Below are 20,325 nucleotides of genomic sequence, written 5' to 3' on the forward strand. Positions count from 1 at the left end.
ACACTTTTGGGGCAGAAGGAGATAAAGCAGAGGCTCTCATTAGTTGAGCAAACACTATAATCTTCTCATGAAACGTATGAATTACTACCTACAAATGTGAAATTATATTAAAATATAATTTCATTCCCATTCACAAACTCAGTTAAAAAAATTACAAATATTGAAGTTAATACTATGCGTCCAGAAGCCAGACATCCTACCTGCCTGCGATCCTAGCAATAGGGAGGATGAGGCAGAAGATCTCCATGAGTTCAAGGCCAGCCTGGACTACATACTGAATTCAAAGCCAGTTTGAACTACCATACGTAGTGAGACCCTGTCTCAAAAAATGCATCTAGGCTTAAAAAATGGAATTGAAATATATAACTCCCACTCCAGTTTCACCAATAATTTTAGGAGAATTATTTTATTTCTCTAGATTTTAACTAGTGACACACTCTAGATCCTGAAATTAAAATGTTTTTTGGGCTGGGGATTTAGCTCAGCTGCACAAGCATGCAAGGTCATGAGTTCAATCCTCGAATCCCAAAAAAAAAACAGAAAAAAAGAAATGTTTTTTTCCTAGTTAGTATAGCATGCTGCCACCTAGCTATAGGCACAATTCAAAATTGTAACTCAGGTGCAACATTTCTCAGCCAATGTCAATGCTAAATTGTTAGCACAGTATTAGGAAAACAACCATCATCTATACAATGTACACTGAAAAGATGAGCAACCACTGATAAAAAAGAAATTTTTCTGGTTGATATTCAACAAAAAGATATCAAGTACAATGATAAAACCAACAAACTTCTTAAACAAATATATCTACCAATTTCACTAACAGTATAAGCAAAATTCTTTAAAACAGATACCACTGTACAGCAACTGATATTTGCAACCAAAGATCAACTAGACTGTATGTCTCAGGATATTCACTTATATGTCATGCATTTAACATTTTCACTGTGCACAATGCTTCAAATATTTCTACCTCTAAAAAGTTTAGAAGGACTAAGTTTAGTTGGATTGGCACACCAAGATAGACTGGCAGGTAGTTTAGTGACAGCACTTGCCTAACACAGATGAGGCCCTGGCTTCCATATCCAGCACTACAAAAAGATTAGCAGTCATAACTACTTAAAAATCACTCATGACTAAGAACTTGCAATAAAGTTTTTATAAAGCTTTTTTTATAAACTGTAGTTATATTAACAATTCTGATACCTAAAGTTTTATTCATTGTACTGTCATTATACGTATTATTCAGAAATAGGTTTGTTATATGTATTTACTGTATTATAGAAAAGAAATAGCAAAGAACTTCAAAATGTTTCCTATCACAATATTGATTTCTTTTTTTAAAGCCACTCAAATTTAGCAGTGGGGGGGGTGGTATACCAACTTTAGTGACACTAATGTTAATAAGTTCTGATAACCCACTGCCATCGGACCAGCCAATATTGATTTTTTTGTAAAGATTTCTGTTTGTTGGAAGTCTTTAAATCAAAATAATCCCTTTTCAAAATTCCAGTCATTCTCATATTGCTAAATAATAAAGATAAGGTGAATCAAAGAAATCAATTTTTATATTCAAGTCTTAAAAGAACAAAAGGATCAGATCAGCTTTACGAGCAAGAAAAAGGTAAGATTCACTAAATACTGATAAACTGTCCTTTAATGCTAAACGTATCCAATCCAACAACCTAAAAACCTAATAACTAACAAAGGCAATTTTTACTTATTTAACTATCTATCTATCTATCTATTCAAAGACAGGGTTCACTGCGTAGTTCAGGCTGGCCTTGAACTCACTTTTATAGTCCAGGCTGACCTAGTACTTGACAGCAAATCTCCTGTCTTAGCTCTCGACGTGATGGGATTACAGGAATACGCCACGATGTCCAGCAACAAAGGCAATTTAAAACACAACTCACAGGGGGCTGCGGATTTAGCTCAGCGGCATAAGTGCCTGCCTTGAAAGCAGGGAGTCATGAGTTCGATCCCTGGTACCGATAAAAAAGACCAAAAAAAAAAAAACCACAACTCACAAAATTCAGAATACCTAAAGATGCATACCTCTGAGTCCAAGAATTGATATAAGCGAATATTTTGAGAGTATGTTCTTTTCTGAGCTGCAGTCCATCACCACCTTCTATATCTGATACTGAAAAAGAAAACATTTAATTATTAATAAATGCTAAGCCAATATAAAAATCTATACTTCAAATTAAAGCCTAGATTTCAAATGTAAATACTGTACTTACAGTTTTAATTCTTTTGCTTTCAAAAAAGATAATAAATCTTGGTTTACTTAACTGTTGATAACAGATTTTTAACAGGTTCAATTGTGGGAAAGGAAACACTTCGTCAATCATTCTGGTACATATTATCTCCCAACTCCAAATCCACCCTTCTGTTCCATGCTTTGCAATGCTGGGATTGAAACCCTACAAGCTACACTTTAAAATCCCACTGACTTCTTGTTAGAATCTTCCTCCAGTGCTATATTCCTAGCACTCTTTCTATAACCCCAAAACTCTGGGAAGCTGAGATAAGGAGGGTTTCAATTTCAAGCAGAGCCTGGAAAACTCACCAATTTAGCAAGACTCTGTCTCAAACTTTTTTTAAACAGTGGTCAGGCACGCCTATAATCCCAGCAGTCAGGAGCCTGAGGCAGGAGGACTGCCAGGAGTTCAAGGCCAGCCTGCACAGCAAGACCCTGTCTCAAAAAAAAAACAACAAACGAATAAAAATTTTTAAATGTTTAAAGGTTAGGGATGTAGTGTGAAGGTCCTGGGTTCAATCCCCAGCATTAAATTTTTAGACTTTGTAGGCTTTAAACTGTCACAACTATATACCTCTGCTGTTTTATCACAAAAGCGGACAATGCATAAACAAATGAGCAAATCAGCACAGCCATATAACAAAAACAAGCACCTGGCCAGATCTCGTCCATGGACCATATTTCACCAACTGTATGCTAGACAAATTAAAGACATTAAGATCACATAAGTTTAAGATCACATTTAAACTAAACCTTCACTGTATCTGGATATAATCACTTAGGCATTCATTCATATCTGTGAAGTACTATATGTTGAGTTCACAATAGTCCCCTCACCTCTTAGAACTTAGTCTAGTGATGAGAACAACAAAAAAAAGATAAATGAAAGGATAAAAATGTACAAACATATTGTACCAAGAAGAAATCAGGCAAAAAGTTGAATAGCATATAAAATAAAAACCACCTCAGATTGCAAAACCAGAGGGATTACAAGCCTAGCAAAGTCAAAATTTTAAATGAAAAGAAGGGATTTTTTTTAAAATAAGAAAATACCTTTAGTAGAACAATAAAGAACTCAGATTGAAATAAAGGGAAAACACTATCCATTAGAAGGTAAATGAATAATTCAGTTAATAAACTGAATATGTAGAAAGATGTCTAATACAGCTACGCACGGTGGCACATGCCTATAACCCTAGCTATTCAACAGGCTAAAGGAGTAGCACAAGTTTGAGGCAAGCCTGGACAATTTTCAAATAAAATTTAAGAAAAGAAGGGGGTCAGGTGTAATGGCACATGCCTGTAATCCCAGCATTCTGGAGGCTGAGGCAAAAGGATCACTGTGAGTTTGAGGCCAGCCTGGCCTATACAATGAGTTTCCAGGCCTGCCTAAACTGTATAGTGAGACTCTGTCGAGGAAGAAGGAATAAACTAAAGAATGAAAGAGGTAGGGGAGGAGGGAAGGTGGGTAGGCAGATGGAGTGGCATGTAGCTTAGCACTCCTTGGATTCAATCCCCAGTACCACTGTATTCAATCTAATACAGTGGTCCCCATTCTACAATGGTTCAACTTTTAAGACTTTTCACTTTATGATAATCTAAAAGTAATATATATTTAATAAAAACTGCACCATTAGATTCAGTTAAACTAACAGTACTAAGCACATTTTCAACTAATAGCCTTATCATGAGTTACCCCTCACATTGTGCATCACCTAGGAATTTAAATTGAAATCATGAATGAAAAGGTGGAGTTACCTAAGATTACGGATAATATATCCCTCAAAAGACTGTTATTATGGTCTCACATACATTGGCAGTACAAATATACGTACTATGTAATATACTCAGGTGGCTGAGACATGATTGCCTCATGTTTAAGTGCAGTCTGAGATCTACAGTGGGTTCAAAGCTAGCCTGCACTACAAAGCCAGACCCTGTCTCAAAAAAACATGGGGAAAAAAGCACACTAACATTGAGTGGTTACATGTAGGGGAAAAGGAGAAAGTTAAAAAACAGATACTATATGTATCAGCTGTATTAGTGAATTTTTATTCTTTTTGAAAAAGCCAATATACGACAACCATTTCTCTTGATGCCCAGATTTGGGCCTGCAGTAGCTGCTCTGGACTTGAGGAACCAGTATCCTGCAGCATTCCTAAACCTTTTTGTCAATGATTAACGGGGAGGCCAGTGATAGTGAATATGGCTATACTAACATAGCTTATAGAGAGATTAAAAAAAAAAAAGTAATAAAATAAATAAATAAAGAGAGAGATGAGCCGGGCATGGTGGCACACACCTGTAATCCCAGCGTTCAAGAAGCTGAGGCAGGAGATTCACCAAAACGTAAAGATCAGCCTGGGTTACAAAGTGAGCTCAAGGCCAGCCTGAACTGCATAGCAAAACTCTGTCTCAAAAAGATAAACAAACAAAAATATACATACAGACAAGAGATGGGGCATTGTCTGGACATCTGAGTGAAGTTTTAATAAAGTATAACAATTTCCTTTATATCAGAGGTGTTGAAAAAGATATTAATATTTATTAAATCTGGCAGGTACATGTGTATCTTTTAGAATTTTTCTACAGATTTGATCTCATTAATGATTAAATTTGTCCAGATAAATATGGCAGGTTCAATATAATCTTTTGCCTCCACTTCTTCCCAAAGCTTCATCAAAAGCAGCTGGCCATGAACAGAGCATGGTGATGCACACTTGTAACTTGAGCACTTGGGAAGCCAGAGAATCATTACAAATATGAAGACAGCCTGAATTACATGGTGAGTTCAAGGCCAGCCTGAACTACACAGTAACATCTTGTCTCAAAAAAAACAAAACTAAAAAAACAAAACACAAAACCAGTTGGGCATGGGGGTACACATCTGTAATTTCAACACTAGGGAAAATGAGACACAAGAATCACCTTGATTTCAAGGCCAGCCCGCTGAACTTAAGGCCAGAATGAACTATAGGAGACCCTGTCTCAAAAGACCAATCAATCAATCAATCAATCAATCTGTAAGAGCAAAATGCAAGACAATTTGGAACAAAATTATACTGGTTTTAGTAACAACAAAAGCTGAAAACTAAGCTGGAGGTAAATACAGAACAAAAGCAAACCTGTCCCATGAAATCTCAAAAAGTTCTAGAACTGGAAACACTTAGTTATCTCTGAAAACAGGAATACAAAAAGAATTAAAAATTAGGTTTTTAATAAAAAAGAGAAAACATATTATTGGGCATGGTGGCCCATACCTGTAATCCCAGCAGTTTGGGAGCCTAAGGCAGGAGGACTGCCTTGAGTTCAGGGCCAGCTGGGGCTACATATTGAGTTTAAACCCAGCTTAAACTACACAGTGAGACCCTGTCTTTAAAAGCCAAAAAAGAAAAGAAAAAGAAAGAAGAAAAAAGCAGCCCTTCTACCACCACTACCCCATTTCCTAAGACTGTTTCCTCTCTGGAGATACTGCATCCACAAAGATCTTGCCTTTGGAAAATCATGCAACCAGGAGTCAGAGGTATCTTACCATAAACACCTCTGTATAGGTGTTTCTTACTACAATGTCATATAACCATTTCCTGAGGCTCTTGTTCTGTAAAATCAGTAATGAATAACAAATAACGGAGTAAACCAAGGTAGACTGCTCAAAAACCCAAGAAACCTTACACCCAGAACATTGACAAAATCAGTAACTAATCAGGTCTGGCATTGTGGCGCATGCCTGTAATACTAGCACGTTTGGGAGCCTGAGGCAGGAGAATCGCAGAGTTCAAACTGCAGCCTGGGATACACAGTGAGTTCAAGGCCAGCCTGAACTAGATAGCAGACCCTATCCTGAAACACAAAAATAAAACCAAAAACTCCAGAAAAAAAAAATCATTAATCAGATTTAAAATTTTACAAAAATACAGCTAGGTACAGTGGTGCACATCTGTAATCCCAGCAGTCCCAGCAGGCTGAGGCAGAAGAATTACAGTAAGTTCAAGGCCAGCCTAGGCTGCACAGTGAGCTCATGGTTGCCCTGAACTACAGCAAGATCCTGTCTCAAAAAAACCAAGTAACAGTAATAAATAAGCTATAAAGTCTTAAAAAGACAATTACAGATCAAGCTATAAAAGACGACTTCCTAGCTGGGCAGCAGTGTGGTATGTACCTGCGAACCCAGCACTCTGAGAAACTCAAGACAGGAGGACTGCAATTTTTTTTTTTTTTGTCTTTTTCTTTTTTATTGGTACCAGGGATCAAAACTCATGACTGCCTGCTTGTGAGGGCAGGTGCTTATGCTGCTGAGCTAAATCCCCAGCCCCTGAGGACTGCAATTTGAGCTCAGTCTGAGTAATGCTAAAGGTGAGACCCTTCTTGTTTCAAACAAAACAAAATATCCAAACAAAACCAGTACAGTAGTTCCTTAAAATATTTAAAATACAGGGGAAGGGCAATAGCTCTGTGGCACTGCTTGCCTAGCATGCTAGAAGCCTCTCCTTACTTCCTTATTTACAAAAGCTTTGTTTCCACCTTTTCTTTCTATTCTTTTATTTCTTATCCCTTTCTTTCCTTTTCCCCTTCTCCCTTCCTTGTGTTCTTTCTCATTTGAACATTTTTTCCTTTTTCCCAAAACACACCACCACGCTTCACTGCCAGCACTGTTGTTGCCACTAGTCTTACACCTTCAGTTAACGCTTAATTTATTGTAAACTGTGAAGCCTAACCTGCAAGAGTTGGTGATCTGGGTGAACAATTCATGGGAAAAACTTACATGACAGTTGTAATGCCAATACACTACAAGCAAGGGCTACATGGGCAGAAGTACTCATTTAAGGGAAGTTCTAACGCTAGACATGAGGTATTAGGGCTAATGGCTCTACAGAAAATGGAGTTGCAAGAAATTCAGGCCAAGATTCAGAGTTTAGAGTTATGTTCCAGAAGATGATTATAAGATTGTATGACATCTGAATAAATGTAGATTTTTGTACATTAATAAATGAATATTGTTGCATATGAAAAAATAAAGACATCCCCTGAAAATAAGCCCTACTGTGTCTTTTGGAGCAAAAATATGAGACCTGGTCTTATTTTCAAGGACATACAGTATATAGTGAGACTGTCTCAAAAAAGCAAACAAACAAAAGAAAAAGTGAAAAAAAAAATGTGCAGAAAAAAATGGTCTCTATGGTTCAAATATAGGATTGAAATAGTGTTTTTCTGCAACTGTTGACAAAAAGTTGCAAATAACAATTGCTGCCACATTTAAGAGAAAATAGGCAATTTCATGTATCAATGAAGGCAATTTGGCAGTATCTACCAAAATTACAACCATACTAATCCTCTGAGTTAGCAATTACTCTTTTTCCCCCTAGTAATAGGGACTGAACCCAGAACTTTTATGTTGCACTATCACCTCAGGTACCATTCTCCCTATAATGGGGACTGAACCCTGGACTTTCACATTAGTTACATCCCTGGCCCCTTTTGGTTCTACAGGGATTTTAGAGAGAGTTGGTTGGTTAGCAGGTTGGAGACAAGGTCTCACTAAATTGCTAGATTGTCAGCTTGCACGCAAACCGGTGATTCTCCTGCCTCAACTTCCCAGGGCCCTGGGTTTACAGGTATGTGCCACCACAACTAGCTATCCCCAGCCTTCTTAAAATTGTTTTCTATGGAGACAGTCTTGCTAAATTGCAATCTCCTGACTCAGTCTCCCAGAGTGCTGGGATTACAGCTGCCAGTCACACAATTACTGCTCAGCAGTAATTACTCTCTTAAGAGTTGTTTTCTGGGGCTGGGGATTTAGCTCAGCGGCATAAGCGCCTGCCTTGCAAGCAGGCGGTCGTGAGTTCGATCCCTGGTACCGATAAAAACGAAAAAGACAAAAAAAAAAAAAAAAAAAAAGAGTTGTTTTCCTAGGTTTGGGGATTTAGCTCAGTGCATAAGCGCCTGCTGGGCAAGTGCAAGGTTTTGAGTTCAACCCCTGGTACTACAAAAAAAGTTTTTTTCTTATAGCATTTTTGTCATTCAAAATAACATTCACAAATATTCATGGAAGCATTAATTTATATTCATAGAAGACTGGAAAATAATCTTAATATCAACAGAAACCAAGTAACATATATTCTAATGAAGGAAGCTGGACAGGGTGGAGAACATCTGTAATTCCTTCATGCAGGAAACTGAGGCAGGAGGGCTATAAGAGTATGAGACCAACCTGGGCTGCATGATCATTTCAAGACTAGCCTGAATTACATACATAGCAAGACCCTGTCTCAAAAAAAAAAAAAAGAAAAAAGTATATACTTCCAAGAAATAGGTTCTAAACAAAATTTTCTCCTTATACAGATAAGTCCAGCTAGTAAATTAAAAGGACTAGAAAAATAACTAGATCATCATCAATTTGCAACTGCTTGTGGAAGAAAAGGACCGTGCATGGTAGCACATGCTTATAATCCCAGCTACTTACTTGGAAGACTGGCAAGGGGATCGAAAGTTTGAAGTCATCATAGGCAACTTATCAGGCCTCAAGTCTCAAATATTTATTTATTTTTGTCTTGAGACAGGGTCACTATTTGGTCCAGGCTGGCCTTGAACTTATGGCAATTTTCCTGCCTCAGCTTCACAAATATTGAGATTTTAGGTGTACACCACCACACTAGGCTCAAAATTTTAATGAAAAGGACTAGGGAGTAGCTCAGTAGTAAAGCACTCCCACATGCAATCACCATTACCACCAAAAAAAAAAAAAAAAAAAAAAAAAAAAAGACATTAAATGTCTCTACATGAAAGAGAAACTTCTGTTTAGAACCTATGCAACAGTCTTGAAACCTAACCTATATCTAATCAAGCCACAAGAGCCAATAATCAAAGTACAGATAAAAGTGAAGTTGGGCATAACAGTATACATATATGACAACTATAATCCCAGTACTCAGAAGGTTAAAGCAAAACAATACAAAAGTTTAAGGCCAATTTCACCAATTTAGCAAGACCTAGTTTCAAAATTAGATTAAGAACAACAGAGGATATGTAGTTCAGTGGTAGTATCAAAACCCTAGGTTCAATAAGGGTTAAATGGGCAAATATTCCAAAAGGATAAATGAATGCAGATTAGGAAACTCTTGGCCTAAATAATCCACAGCATCAGCAGTTTCTTCAACAGATACACACACACACACACACAAAGCAAAGCCAGACATGGTAGCTGATACATGTTATAATCTCAGCACTCTAGGAGGCAAGAGGATTGCAAATTCTAGCCCAGATTGGGTAATTTAGCAATTTAAGGAGACCCTCCCTCAAAACAAAAAGAACTGGGGACATATAGTTCAGTGCAAAGGTCCTGGGTTTAAACCCAGCACTGCCAAAAAGTGGTAGGAGGTGGGACTAAACATTAAAAAGTTAGAAAAAGTAAGCATGACCATTGAACTATGCTAAATCAGGTATAACTCTGAGTAAACCTAGAACAAAGAACAAAGAAAAAAAACTGAACACAGGTGTTAAGTGGCTACAACAAACTACCGGACAACTAAAATCCAGTGAATTAATCCAGGCAAATAACCAAACAAAAAATAACCCAATGCAGCTCAGTGGGATGGAGCTCAGTGTGAAAACCCTGGGTCCAATTACCAGTTTCTCTTTCTTACATGCACAGGCACAAAGAAAAATACTACTCTTAACTTTTCAGTAATGTAAATCTAAGTATATAATCGTATACAACAATGACATCTCTAGAGGGTTTTTTCGTATTTTGTTTTGTTTTTTGCAGTGCTGAAGATCAACTCAGAACTGGAACACTACAAAAGTAACCCAGTCCCTCATAAGATTTAAAAATATTTTTAAAAAATTAAAACACACCGGGGATTTAGCGCAGCAGCATAAGCGCCTGCCTTGCAAGCACACAGTGATGAGTTCGATCCCCCAGTAACAACAACAACAAAAAAAATTAAAACACACTACAATAAAAACAAACAAAAATAAGCGAAGTATATAGAACTGAAGTACTCTAAGGTCTTAGTAAAGTCTCTTCTAAGAACCAACAGCATCACATGGAAACTTAATGTTAGAAGAATCTCAGGTAACAATGCCAGACTGACTCAATCATTTCTAGTAAAATTTGTGGTTCATACATACTTAAAAAATTCCAGAAACACTCTACTAAAGTAAACAATAAAACATACAAAAATAAAATTCAGTTTGAGAAATTCACATAATTAAGTAAATTTGGATAAAGAAGCATACATGGAAATAAATGTTTGTTTCACTTTTGTTGTATATGAGGAATATTCAGGATATCTGACAGAAAAGTCCAGCACTAACAAAGATTAAACACTGCAGCTTAAAAAAATGATCAAGGTTAGAAATATGTTCTTCAAACTGTCTGAACTGTGATGAAATCATGAAAGTAGATTAAATGCTTACTTCTGCTTCTTTATAAAAGAGAAAAGCCAAGCAGAACTGAGCTTGTCCATAATCCCAGCACTGTGAAAGGCTGATGCAGGAGGATCACAATCCGAACCCCACCTGGGCAATTAAAAGGGACTTAGACCACTATGTCTCAAAACTTAAAAGGGCTATGGACATAGCTCACTGTGAAGGCCCTGGGTTCAATCCCCACATTGGAGACAGAATGGGGACTAAATCTTCAGTGATTTCTATACTTAAGGAACTAAAATAAAAATTTTTATAAAAAGCAAACTAGGGCCAGGTGTGGTGGCACACTTGTATTCCCAGCACTCAGGAGACGAAGGCAGAAAGATCACCAAGAATTGAGGTCAACCTGGACTACTTACCAAGTTTAAGACTACCTTGAACTACACAGCGAGACCCTGTCTCAAAAAAAAAAAAAAAGAAAGAAAACCAGGGTAAAGGAGAAATGTTTAAGATTAGATAGCCTAGCAGTTCTTAAACATTTACAAGACTTTCTTAAATGCTTAAAAATTTAATATTTCAAAGATTTTATATTTACATGATTTATAGCTAACAATATATACATTAGGATAAAAACAATTACTTATTCATTAGTTTATATGCAATAATTTCATTATGTAAATGTTTTCCAACTCCAAAAAAAAAAAAAATCAGCAAGATAAATGGACCTCTTCTACAGTTTTCTAAAAGTAGAATCTGGTTTTACAGACTATAGATGGATCTTTCTATAGACTGTGTTACATTAATTACCACAGATTTCTTTGGGGGATTTCCGTTATTTGTTTTGTGCAGTACCAGGAATTGAACACAGAGCATGCACACCAAGACACAACTCCAGTTCCTTTTTATTTTTTTAAGACAAGATCTCACTAAAGTACCCAGTAGGAGCCAGGAGTAGGATAGACACCTGTAAGCCCAGCACTCAGGAGGCTGAGACAAGGAGGATAGCCACAAGGCCAGCTTGAATGACACAAGGAAACCCCATCTCAAAAGACTAAAACAAATATAATACCCAGGCAGTACTCAAACTTGGAATTTTCCTGCCTCAGCCTCCCATGGGTCTGGATTACAGGTATATGCCACCATGCTGGGTTATTCTGTATGAATAAAATTCATCCTCAGAATATCTGAAGTTGGAGCCATGCACAATGGCGCATGCCTATATCAGTATTTGGGAGACTGAGGCAGACGGATCTCAGGTCAGAGCCCCACCTGGGCAACTTAGTGAGACCTTGTCTCAAAATAAAATATAAAAAAGAGCTGAGGGTGTAGCTCAGTGAGAAGGTCTTGGATTCAAATCCCAGTAACAACAACAAAAGAAGTATTATGCAGTGTGGTGAGACAGGCCTGTAATCCCAGTACTTGTAAGGCAGAGGCGGGAGGATTATCACAAATTCATTACCAGCCTGGAATACAGAATGAGTATGAGGTCAGACTGGACTAGAGTGAAATCATACTTCAAAAAAAATTTTTTTGCCAGCTATGGTGGTGCCTACCTGTAATCCCCGCACTTGGGAGAAGACAGGGGGATCACCATGAGTTCGAGGCCAGCCTCGGTTACACAGTGAGCTCAAAACCAGCCAGCAAAGTGAGACCCTGTCTCAAAAAGCAAAACAAAAAATTTAAGGCAACCCACTCAAGATCCCATCTGTCTCTGACTGAAGCTTTCTTTCTCTCAATAAATATATTCTGATCTTCACCTCTGTTGTTCCTAAAATTCATTCTTCAATTTTAGAGAATACAAACTTGTACCAGACATATAAAAGAAGGTTGGGAGTTTCATTCCCCTAAATCATTTGGAGGGTTCCATCAAGATCACTGAAAGAAGACTTAAAGCTGTACACCTACCCAGGGCCTTTAGACAGAACCTCTGCAGAGTATCCTTGACTGCTGATCAACTACGACCTCCCTTCAGCCTAAAGAAGCCAGATCTGTCTTTCCCCGTTACTCCTTCACAGTAGTTTGGGTTACTTTTTTAGAGGGGGGATTGTTACAGGTAGCTGATTAAATAGAAACATCACTGACGGGCTGGGGATTTAGCTCAGCAGCATAAGCGCCTGCCTTGCAAGCGTGTGGTTGTGAGTCCGATCCCTGGTACCGGTAAAATAAATAAATAAATAAATAAATAAATAAATAAATAAAAAAAACAGGAAAAAAAGAGGGACAGCTAGATAGAAACATCACTGGCAGTCAGACAGGGCTAGGCCCTGGAAGGAGCCAGTGTAAAAGGCCAGATACCTTGCAACTGAGGGGTACCACAGACACCTTCCTATGTAGGACAGATCTCAAGACAAAAGATAAATCAAATGCACCACATACTTTCTAATGATAAGATATTCTTTAGGTCTCTTATCACCCTGAAGAAGCCAGGAGTTACCATCCCAATCCCCTATAAGAAGAGTCACTGCTCTTTAAGTATGCTCACTTGCTATGTGACTCACTTACCCATCTGTCCCTGATTTAATCAATTTTACCTAAGCAACAATCTTATTGGTTGGCCATACTTTTGTCCCACCTCATGTCCACCTTGCATTCCCACCTTAGACCTGCCTCACTTGGTAGTTTTGCTCTATAAAAGTTCCTAGAAGGTAAGTGCCTGCCTGGCAAGCACAAGATCGTGAGTTCAATCCCAGGTACCAAAAAAAACAAAAACAAAAACAAAAAAAAGTTCCTAGAAAGGCTGGGGATTCAGCACAGTGGTGTAAGCACTTACCTGGTAAGCAAAAGATTGTGAATTCAATCCCTGGTACCAAAAAAAAAAAAAAAAAAAGTTCCTAGAAAAGTGTCTGCCTGCTCAGGACCCCTTCTGTCCCTCAGACAGAAGCCTTTTTTCTCTCAATAAATATATTTTGCTCTTTCCTGTTCCTCAAATTCATTCTTCCACTTAAGAGAACACAAACTCAGGAGCTGGGGATTTAGCTCAGCAGCAAAAGTGCCTGCCTTGCAAGCACCGGGTCATGAGTTCGATCCCTGGTACCAAAAAAAAAGAGAACATGAACTCATATTGGACATACATAGTTTGGGTATTTAGTGCCCCTGTATCAAGAACACTGCCCACTTGTTCTATACATATCTGTTCAAGGGCATGTGGAAGGCAGCTTGGATTTGTGTGATCAATGAAATGTTGAAGAAATTAAATACAGTAGATTCCCTGGTGTTGCTCAAAAGGCATGGTTTATGGTGCAATAATGAACATAGTTCATTTTAACTTCTAGTAACCACTGAAGATATTTGATAAAAACACAAAAACATTTTTCCACATGAAAAATCTTTGATGTAATAATCCTTTTTAGAAAATTCAAGTAGAAATTGTGAGAGGTAAGCCAGTTAGGATTGTGAAAGAGGATTTCAAGCATCATTAAAATTTGAAACCTAAAGAAAAAAATTTTAAGTCTTATCAAACACCTAAACTGGATAACCCTCACCTATTCAAAAAGAAATTACATTCCATATTTTTATAAAAAAGGAAGGTAGTTCAGCCAGGCACAATGACACAGATGGCAAGTCAAGCCTAGTCTGGGCAACTCAGAGACTTACTGCTACCATGGCCCTTGGTTTTCTGAGACAGCATTGCACTGTGTCATCCACGCTGGCCTCAAACTCACAGCAATCCTCCCAGCTTCCCGAGTGCTAGGATTACAAGCATGCACCACCACACCTGGCTAGTGCAACCACATCTTAAAATTAAAAAGGTTGAGGGCATGGCTCATGGTGAAGCCCTAGGTTCAATCCTCAGAATTGCAAAAAAGAAACAGCTAGTTCAACTGACACCTCAATCACATGTGCATTGCTCAAGGCAACCACCTTCCTGCAATATATAGGAGAAATGCATTATATATACTTGTCATATTATCACATAGAATTTTTCTAATTGTTTATTGGTACATTTTAGGTATACACACTGATCACATTCATTATAGGAAATTCGTACCTGTACATGATGTATCTTCTTCTTTTCCCTTTCCCCTAGCCCCACTGCAACTCTTCTTCCCCTCCTTATTTACAAAAACTTTTGTTTCCATTTTTTCCTTTTCACTTCCTTTCCCTCTGCCCTTCTCAGTTTCTCCTATTTTGAACATTTTCTTCCTATTTTGCAACATCTGTTTTTGTGGGGTTTTTTAATACTGGGAATCGAACTTAGGACCTTGTGATTGCCAGGCAAGTGCTGTGCCACAGAGCTACATCCCCAGACCCTCTATTATACATTTTGGTCCTAATTTACACTTTCAGTTTCTAATACCAGATAAACAATGTGATCTTTACACTTGTGAGTTTGATTTATTTTACTTAAGAGTATAGGGTCAAGGTGCATCCATTTACTTAGAAATGCCTCACATTTATACTTTATGGCTCAGGACTACACTGTATAAAAAAAAAACCACATCTTCTTTCTCCATTCACTGTTGATGAACTTTTGAGTTGCCTCAAAGATTCAGCTATTACAAACTGCCGCCATAAACATGGGTGTGCGTATATCTTATCATACAGAATATTAAAATGTATATAAAGTGTCAGGTTAATAAAATTTGTACTTTCACTGCCTCATCAATGACACTGAATTATTTGTTTGTCAGTGTAGACTAAACTCATGGCCTTCACACTACCTCCAGCCTCCTTTTCTGTTTTTTTTTTTTTTTTTTTTTTTTTGAGATAGGGTCTCTGAAACTGAGTTTATACTTGCTATTCTTCTGCCTCAGCCTCGCAAAGTGTTGAGATTATAGATGTGTACAACCATGCCCAGATGATTACTTTTTAAGAAGCAAATTTGTGACAGTAAAGAATACAAGAAATAGACCAGAGGTTTAGCTCAGCAGCACAAATGCCTGCCTGATAAGAGTGAGGTTGTGTGTTTGATCCCTGGTACCAAAAAAAAGAAAAAAGAAATAGTACCCCTGCCTCGTCCTGTCGTTAATTGTGTTCAATACACTGTCAGTAAAAATGTCAATACAATGAAAGGGGCAAACTGTTTACCTTGCAGACTCTTTCATGGGTTTTCTTTGACCCCCCACAGCACAGATTACATGTTTTCAGAAATGTTCATGGAACCAATAAAGCACAGATTTAACTATACTTGGGTATATGAAGTAAGAGCCATTCCAATAAAAAAAATAAGGTTCTCTATATAGGTAAGAAATTTTATTTAGAACCAGGGTTAGCACCTGAAATCCTAGCACTTAGGAGGACCACTGCTAGTCTGAGGCCACCCTGAACTACAACACAGTGAGATTCTTTCTGAAAGAAAGAAAGAAAAAGATGTGGTATTTTTTTACAATGGAATATTACTCAGCTATAAAAAAGATGATATTGAGGCCTTTATAGGTAAATGGAGGCAACTGGAGGCTATCCTCATAAGTGAAATAAGTAAGAATCATATTTATAAATATCACATTGTCTTGCTATAAAAAGTAAAAACTGTAAGAGTCGTAAGACCCAAAATATTTAATAGCTATTGTAAAAAAGAAAGGAAGGAAGTGCTCTAAAGGATATAACTGCATGTATGTTTAAGTGTTGTAAAACAGATAACCATATTACTAAGTTTTTGTTGGATCATTAAACAGAACAGTTTGCACTCTCATCGTTTGATTGTCCACTTTCTATATTTTAATTTTGTGACTTGAACAACTATTTCTAAGATGAAAATATGTAATTTATCAACTAGTGATCTTAGCTTTTTTTGAAATTCTGTATTATTTCTACCCTTTTTCTGTTTTGCTTTTTTTCTTTAAATAAAAAAATTTACAAAGAAAGAAAAAGGAAAACAAAAACACAGAAATTTTATTTAGAATATCATAAGGCTTCCACTAAAAACAAAAAATAATACTAACAAATGAACTCTACAAGAGACGAGATATAAGATCAATGCACAAAATCAGCAGAAGGATGGATCACTGTGAGTTTGAGGGTCAGCTTAGGCTATACAGTGAGTTCAAAGTCAGCTTACAATACATAGTGAGATCTTATCTCAGAAAAAAAATTTAAAAATACGTAAATAATGTTTCTGCACACTAATAGTCCAAAAGTGAAATTTTGAAAATTTCAGTCACAATAAGAATAAAATTCTTAGCAATCTAATAAAAACCATAAAATTTATACTATATAAACTACAAAACATTATTAAAAGGATTTAAGTTAATCCAATGATGGTGAACCTGTTAAGAGTTTTCAATGACACAAAGAACCCACTGCAGCACACATGCCACAGGTTTACCACCACTGATCTGAACAAATGATCACAGACCATAAGATTCAATGTTATTAAGATAGCAATACTCACCATAATATTCAGATTTACCACAACCACAATCTGAATCCCACGTGGCATCTTTATTCAAACTGATAGCCTGATCCTAACATTCATATGGTAACTCAAAAGGCCCAGAATAGCCAAAATGATTCAGAAAAAAACAGAAGATTTATACTTTGCAATTTCCAAGCTTACTACATAAAGCTGCAGGAATCCAAAGTTTACTCCCAGCATGAGGACAGGCATACAGATCAAGGGAACAGAATTGAAATAAATCCACACATAACAACTATGGTCAATTGATTTTCATTAAGTGTTTAAAGACCATTCAGTTAAGAAAGAACAGTCTTTTCTACATACAGTGCTGAGACAGCTGAAACAGCCTCATATAAAAGGAGAAAGGAGATCTTTAACTGTGGAGCAGAAGTACTGGCACATGCCTGTAATTCCAGCAGCTACACTATTCAAGACCAGCTTGAACTACAACGTGAAACTTTGTTTCAAAAAAATAAACAAGCTCAAAACCAGCCTGGGCTACAAAGTGAGCTCAAGGCCAGCCTGAACTGCATAGTGAGACCTTGTCTCAAAAAGACAAAGAAAAAAAAAGCCAGGCATGGTGGTGCATGCCTAGGATCCCAGGGGGCTGAGGCAGGAGGATTGCTGCAAACCTGAGGCTAGCCTAGGCTACAAAGTGAATTCAAGGCAGGCCTGCATTCCATAATAAAACCTTGCCTCAAAAAGACAAAAAAAGAAGATTCTTACCTCATGACATACATAAAAAAAAACTTTAAAATGTAGTCTAGATCTAAATGTAGGCGTCAACCTATTAAAAACTCTTAGAAGAGCTGGTCATGGTAGGGTTGTAATCCCAGCACTTTGGAAAACTGAAGCAGAAAAACAAGTACAAGCCCAGCTTTGGCAGTTTAGTGACTTATGAGATCCTGTCTCAAAATTTAATAACGCAGGGAAGAATTGAGGGGACTAGGGATTTAGTTCATGAAGAACCTGGATTTAATCCCCAGTATAGCAAATAATAAATAAAGAAAAGGAAAAATCTTTGGCAATTGACCTTCAGATGACATATAAAGCCCAAGCAACAAAAAGACATAAACTGAATTTCATCAATTTAAAAACTTAAATGAACAGAGACAACCAGAAACAAAAAATACCCCCAAACACACTGCAAAGTGCAAACAGAATCCACAGAAAGGGAGTATTTGCAAATCACAGATCTGATAAAGGAAACGTACCTTAAAGAACTCTGGGGGCTGGGGATTTAGCTCAGCAGCATAAGAGCTTGCCTTGCAAGTGTGTGGTTGTGAGTTCGATCCCCAGTACCGATAAGGCAAAAAAAAAAAAACCTCTGATACCTATAAATAACAAAAAGGCCAATCACAGCTGGGTATGGTGATGCAAGGTCTATAATCCAAACACTATAGGAGCCTGAGGCAATAGAATCCCAAATTTGAGCCTAGTTTGGGCAATTTAATGACTTAGAAATAACATTCTCAAAAACTAAAAAAAAAAAAAAAAAAAAAAATAGGGCTGGGGATTTAGCTCAGGGTGTAAGTGCCTGCCTGGCAAGCACGAGGTCATGAGTTTGCGGGTACAAAAAAAAAAAGATATACAAGTGAGCTCATAAAAAGATGTTCAGGGCTGGGGATTTAGCTCAGCGGCATAAACGCCTGCCTTGCAAGCACACGGTCGTGAGTTGGATCCCCAGCACCGATTAAAAAAAAAAAAAAAAAGATATTCACTAACACTATTCATCTGGAAAATATAAATAAAAACCAGAATAAAACACTTTATAACCAACACATAACAACATACTTGTTGGTAAGGACTTAGAGAAATTACAAATCTCATGCACTACTGATGGGAATGTAAAATGATTCCAAAGTTAAACTAAGTTACTATCTAATCTACTAATTATACTTACATATATACTCCAAAGAAAGGAAAACATAGTTGAGCATAGTGACATACATCTGTAACCCCAGCACCTGGGAAGCTAGGGTAGGAGAACCGCTTTGAATTCAATGTCAGCCTGGGCTAGCTGTGAGGTCAAGGTCAGCCTGAGCTACCCAGTGAGACCCTGTCACCAAAAAACAAATAAATAAATCCACAGGAAAACGTGTACACCAATGATCACAGAAACATTAACATCCAAAGTAAAAAGCAATCTGTTATTCAAACAATAAATGGGTAAATAAAATATATTCATAAAGAATTACTCAGCCATTAAAAGTAATGAAGTACTAATATATGTTACAACTTCAAGAACCTTAGAAACATACTTTGAAAGAAGTCAGCCACAAAACATTATATATTATTATTCTACTTACATGAAAGTTCATCACAGGCAAATATATAGGAAGAATAGGGGCAACAGAAAATAGACTAGGGTGATCAAAAAGGATATGGGTTTTTTTTCTTGAGGTGATGGAAATGTTCTAGAATTGAAGCAATAGTTGTATAACTCTGAATAGAAGCCACTGAGATGTACACTTTAATTGGGTAAACTGTAAACTATGTAAATTCTATCTCAATACAGTTCTTTCATTCAAAAGTAAAATAATAATGAAGACCTGAAAATCTCATTTCTCCCTTTTACTGTTTTTTTTTTTAACTTTCTTTAAATAAAATTAAAAAAAAAAAAAAAAAAAGAATAAGCTGGGGGTCTGGCTGTACTCTTTCTCCCCCATTCTATCTCTCAAAAAGATTGTGTTGTACTTTGTTGCTTTCATTTCTCCATCAATAAAATGTGACTTTTTTCAATAAAAAAAAAAGAAAATCTCATTTCTAATAGAAACAACAAAAATACTGAGGAATATAAAAAATTTTTTGACCCATGTAAAGAGGAAACACACTTCAAAAAGAAACAGAACTTCCTGCCTGGCAAGCATGAGGTTGTAAGTTTGATTCCTGGTACCAAAAGAAAGAAAGAAAACTCATATAAATAAAAACCATGTATATTATGTTTCTCAAAACTATAAGATGTCAAGTCTTGCTCCATCTATTGTTTATAAAGCAAACCAATAAAAATTTTAATAGAACTGGATGGGAAAACAAACTTCAATTTTGTCTCAATAACTTTTCACAATCTGGTATAATATTACCAAACTGTAAGACAAATCATAAAAGAGACTAAGTGAAAACCACAATATTAAATAATAAAAAGCTTAAAAACAAATTTCCAGGAATATACAATGGTATGTTTATACTCATCATTAATCAGTTGCAGGAGATATGACAAGTATCAAAAACTAACAAACTGTTTTGACCAAAAAGAGAAGCAAAAAAATTGGACTAACAAGTTCTAGCTTGCACATTATGAAACAAACAAGGAATACCAGGAAAAATGTTTCACACCAAAATCTGTCAAACACCA

At 36.8% G+C, this 20,325-nt stretch overlaps 1 protein-coding gene across 8 annotated transcripts in view; it reads right to left on the reverse strand.

The window, feature by feature from the left end:
• The window catches only part of Usp34 (ubiquitin specific peptidase 34), a 246,358-nt gene that overhangs the window by 213,686 nt on the left and 12,347 nt on the right, over window positions 1-20,325 (reverse strand). For all 8 annotated transcript variants that reach the window (XM_063229478.1, XM_063229475.1, XM_063229480.1 and 5 more), the window contains one exon: window positions 2,059-2,146. In XM_063229478.1, coding sequence (XP_063085548.1) covers window positions 2,059-2,146 — 88 coding nt within the window. Of the gene's footprint in view, window positions 1-2,058; window positions 2,147-20,325 lie in introns of those variants that run through there.

Source organism: Cavia porcellus, unplaced genomic scaffold (assembly GCF_034190915.1).
Source record: "Cavia porcellus strain 051 isolate PalLab524CR breed Dunkin Hartley unplaced genomic scaffold, mCavPor4.1 scaffold_18, whole genome shotgun sequence".
Classification (NCBI taxonomy): Eukaryota; Metazoa; Chordata; class Mammalia; order Rodentia; family Caviidae; genus Cavia; species Cavia porcellus.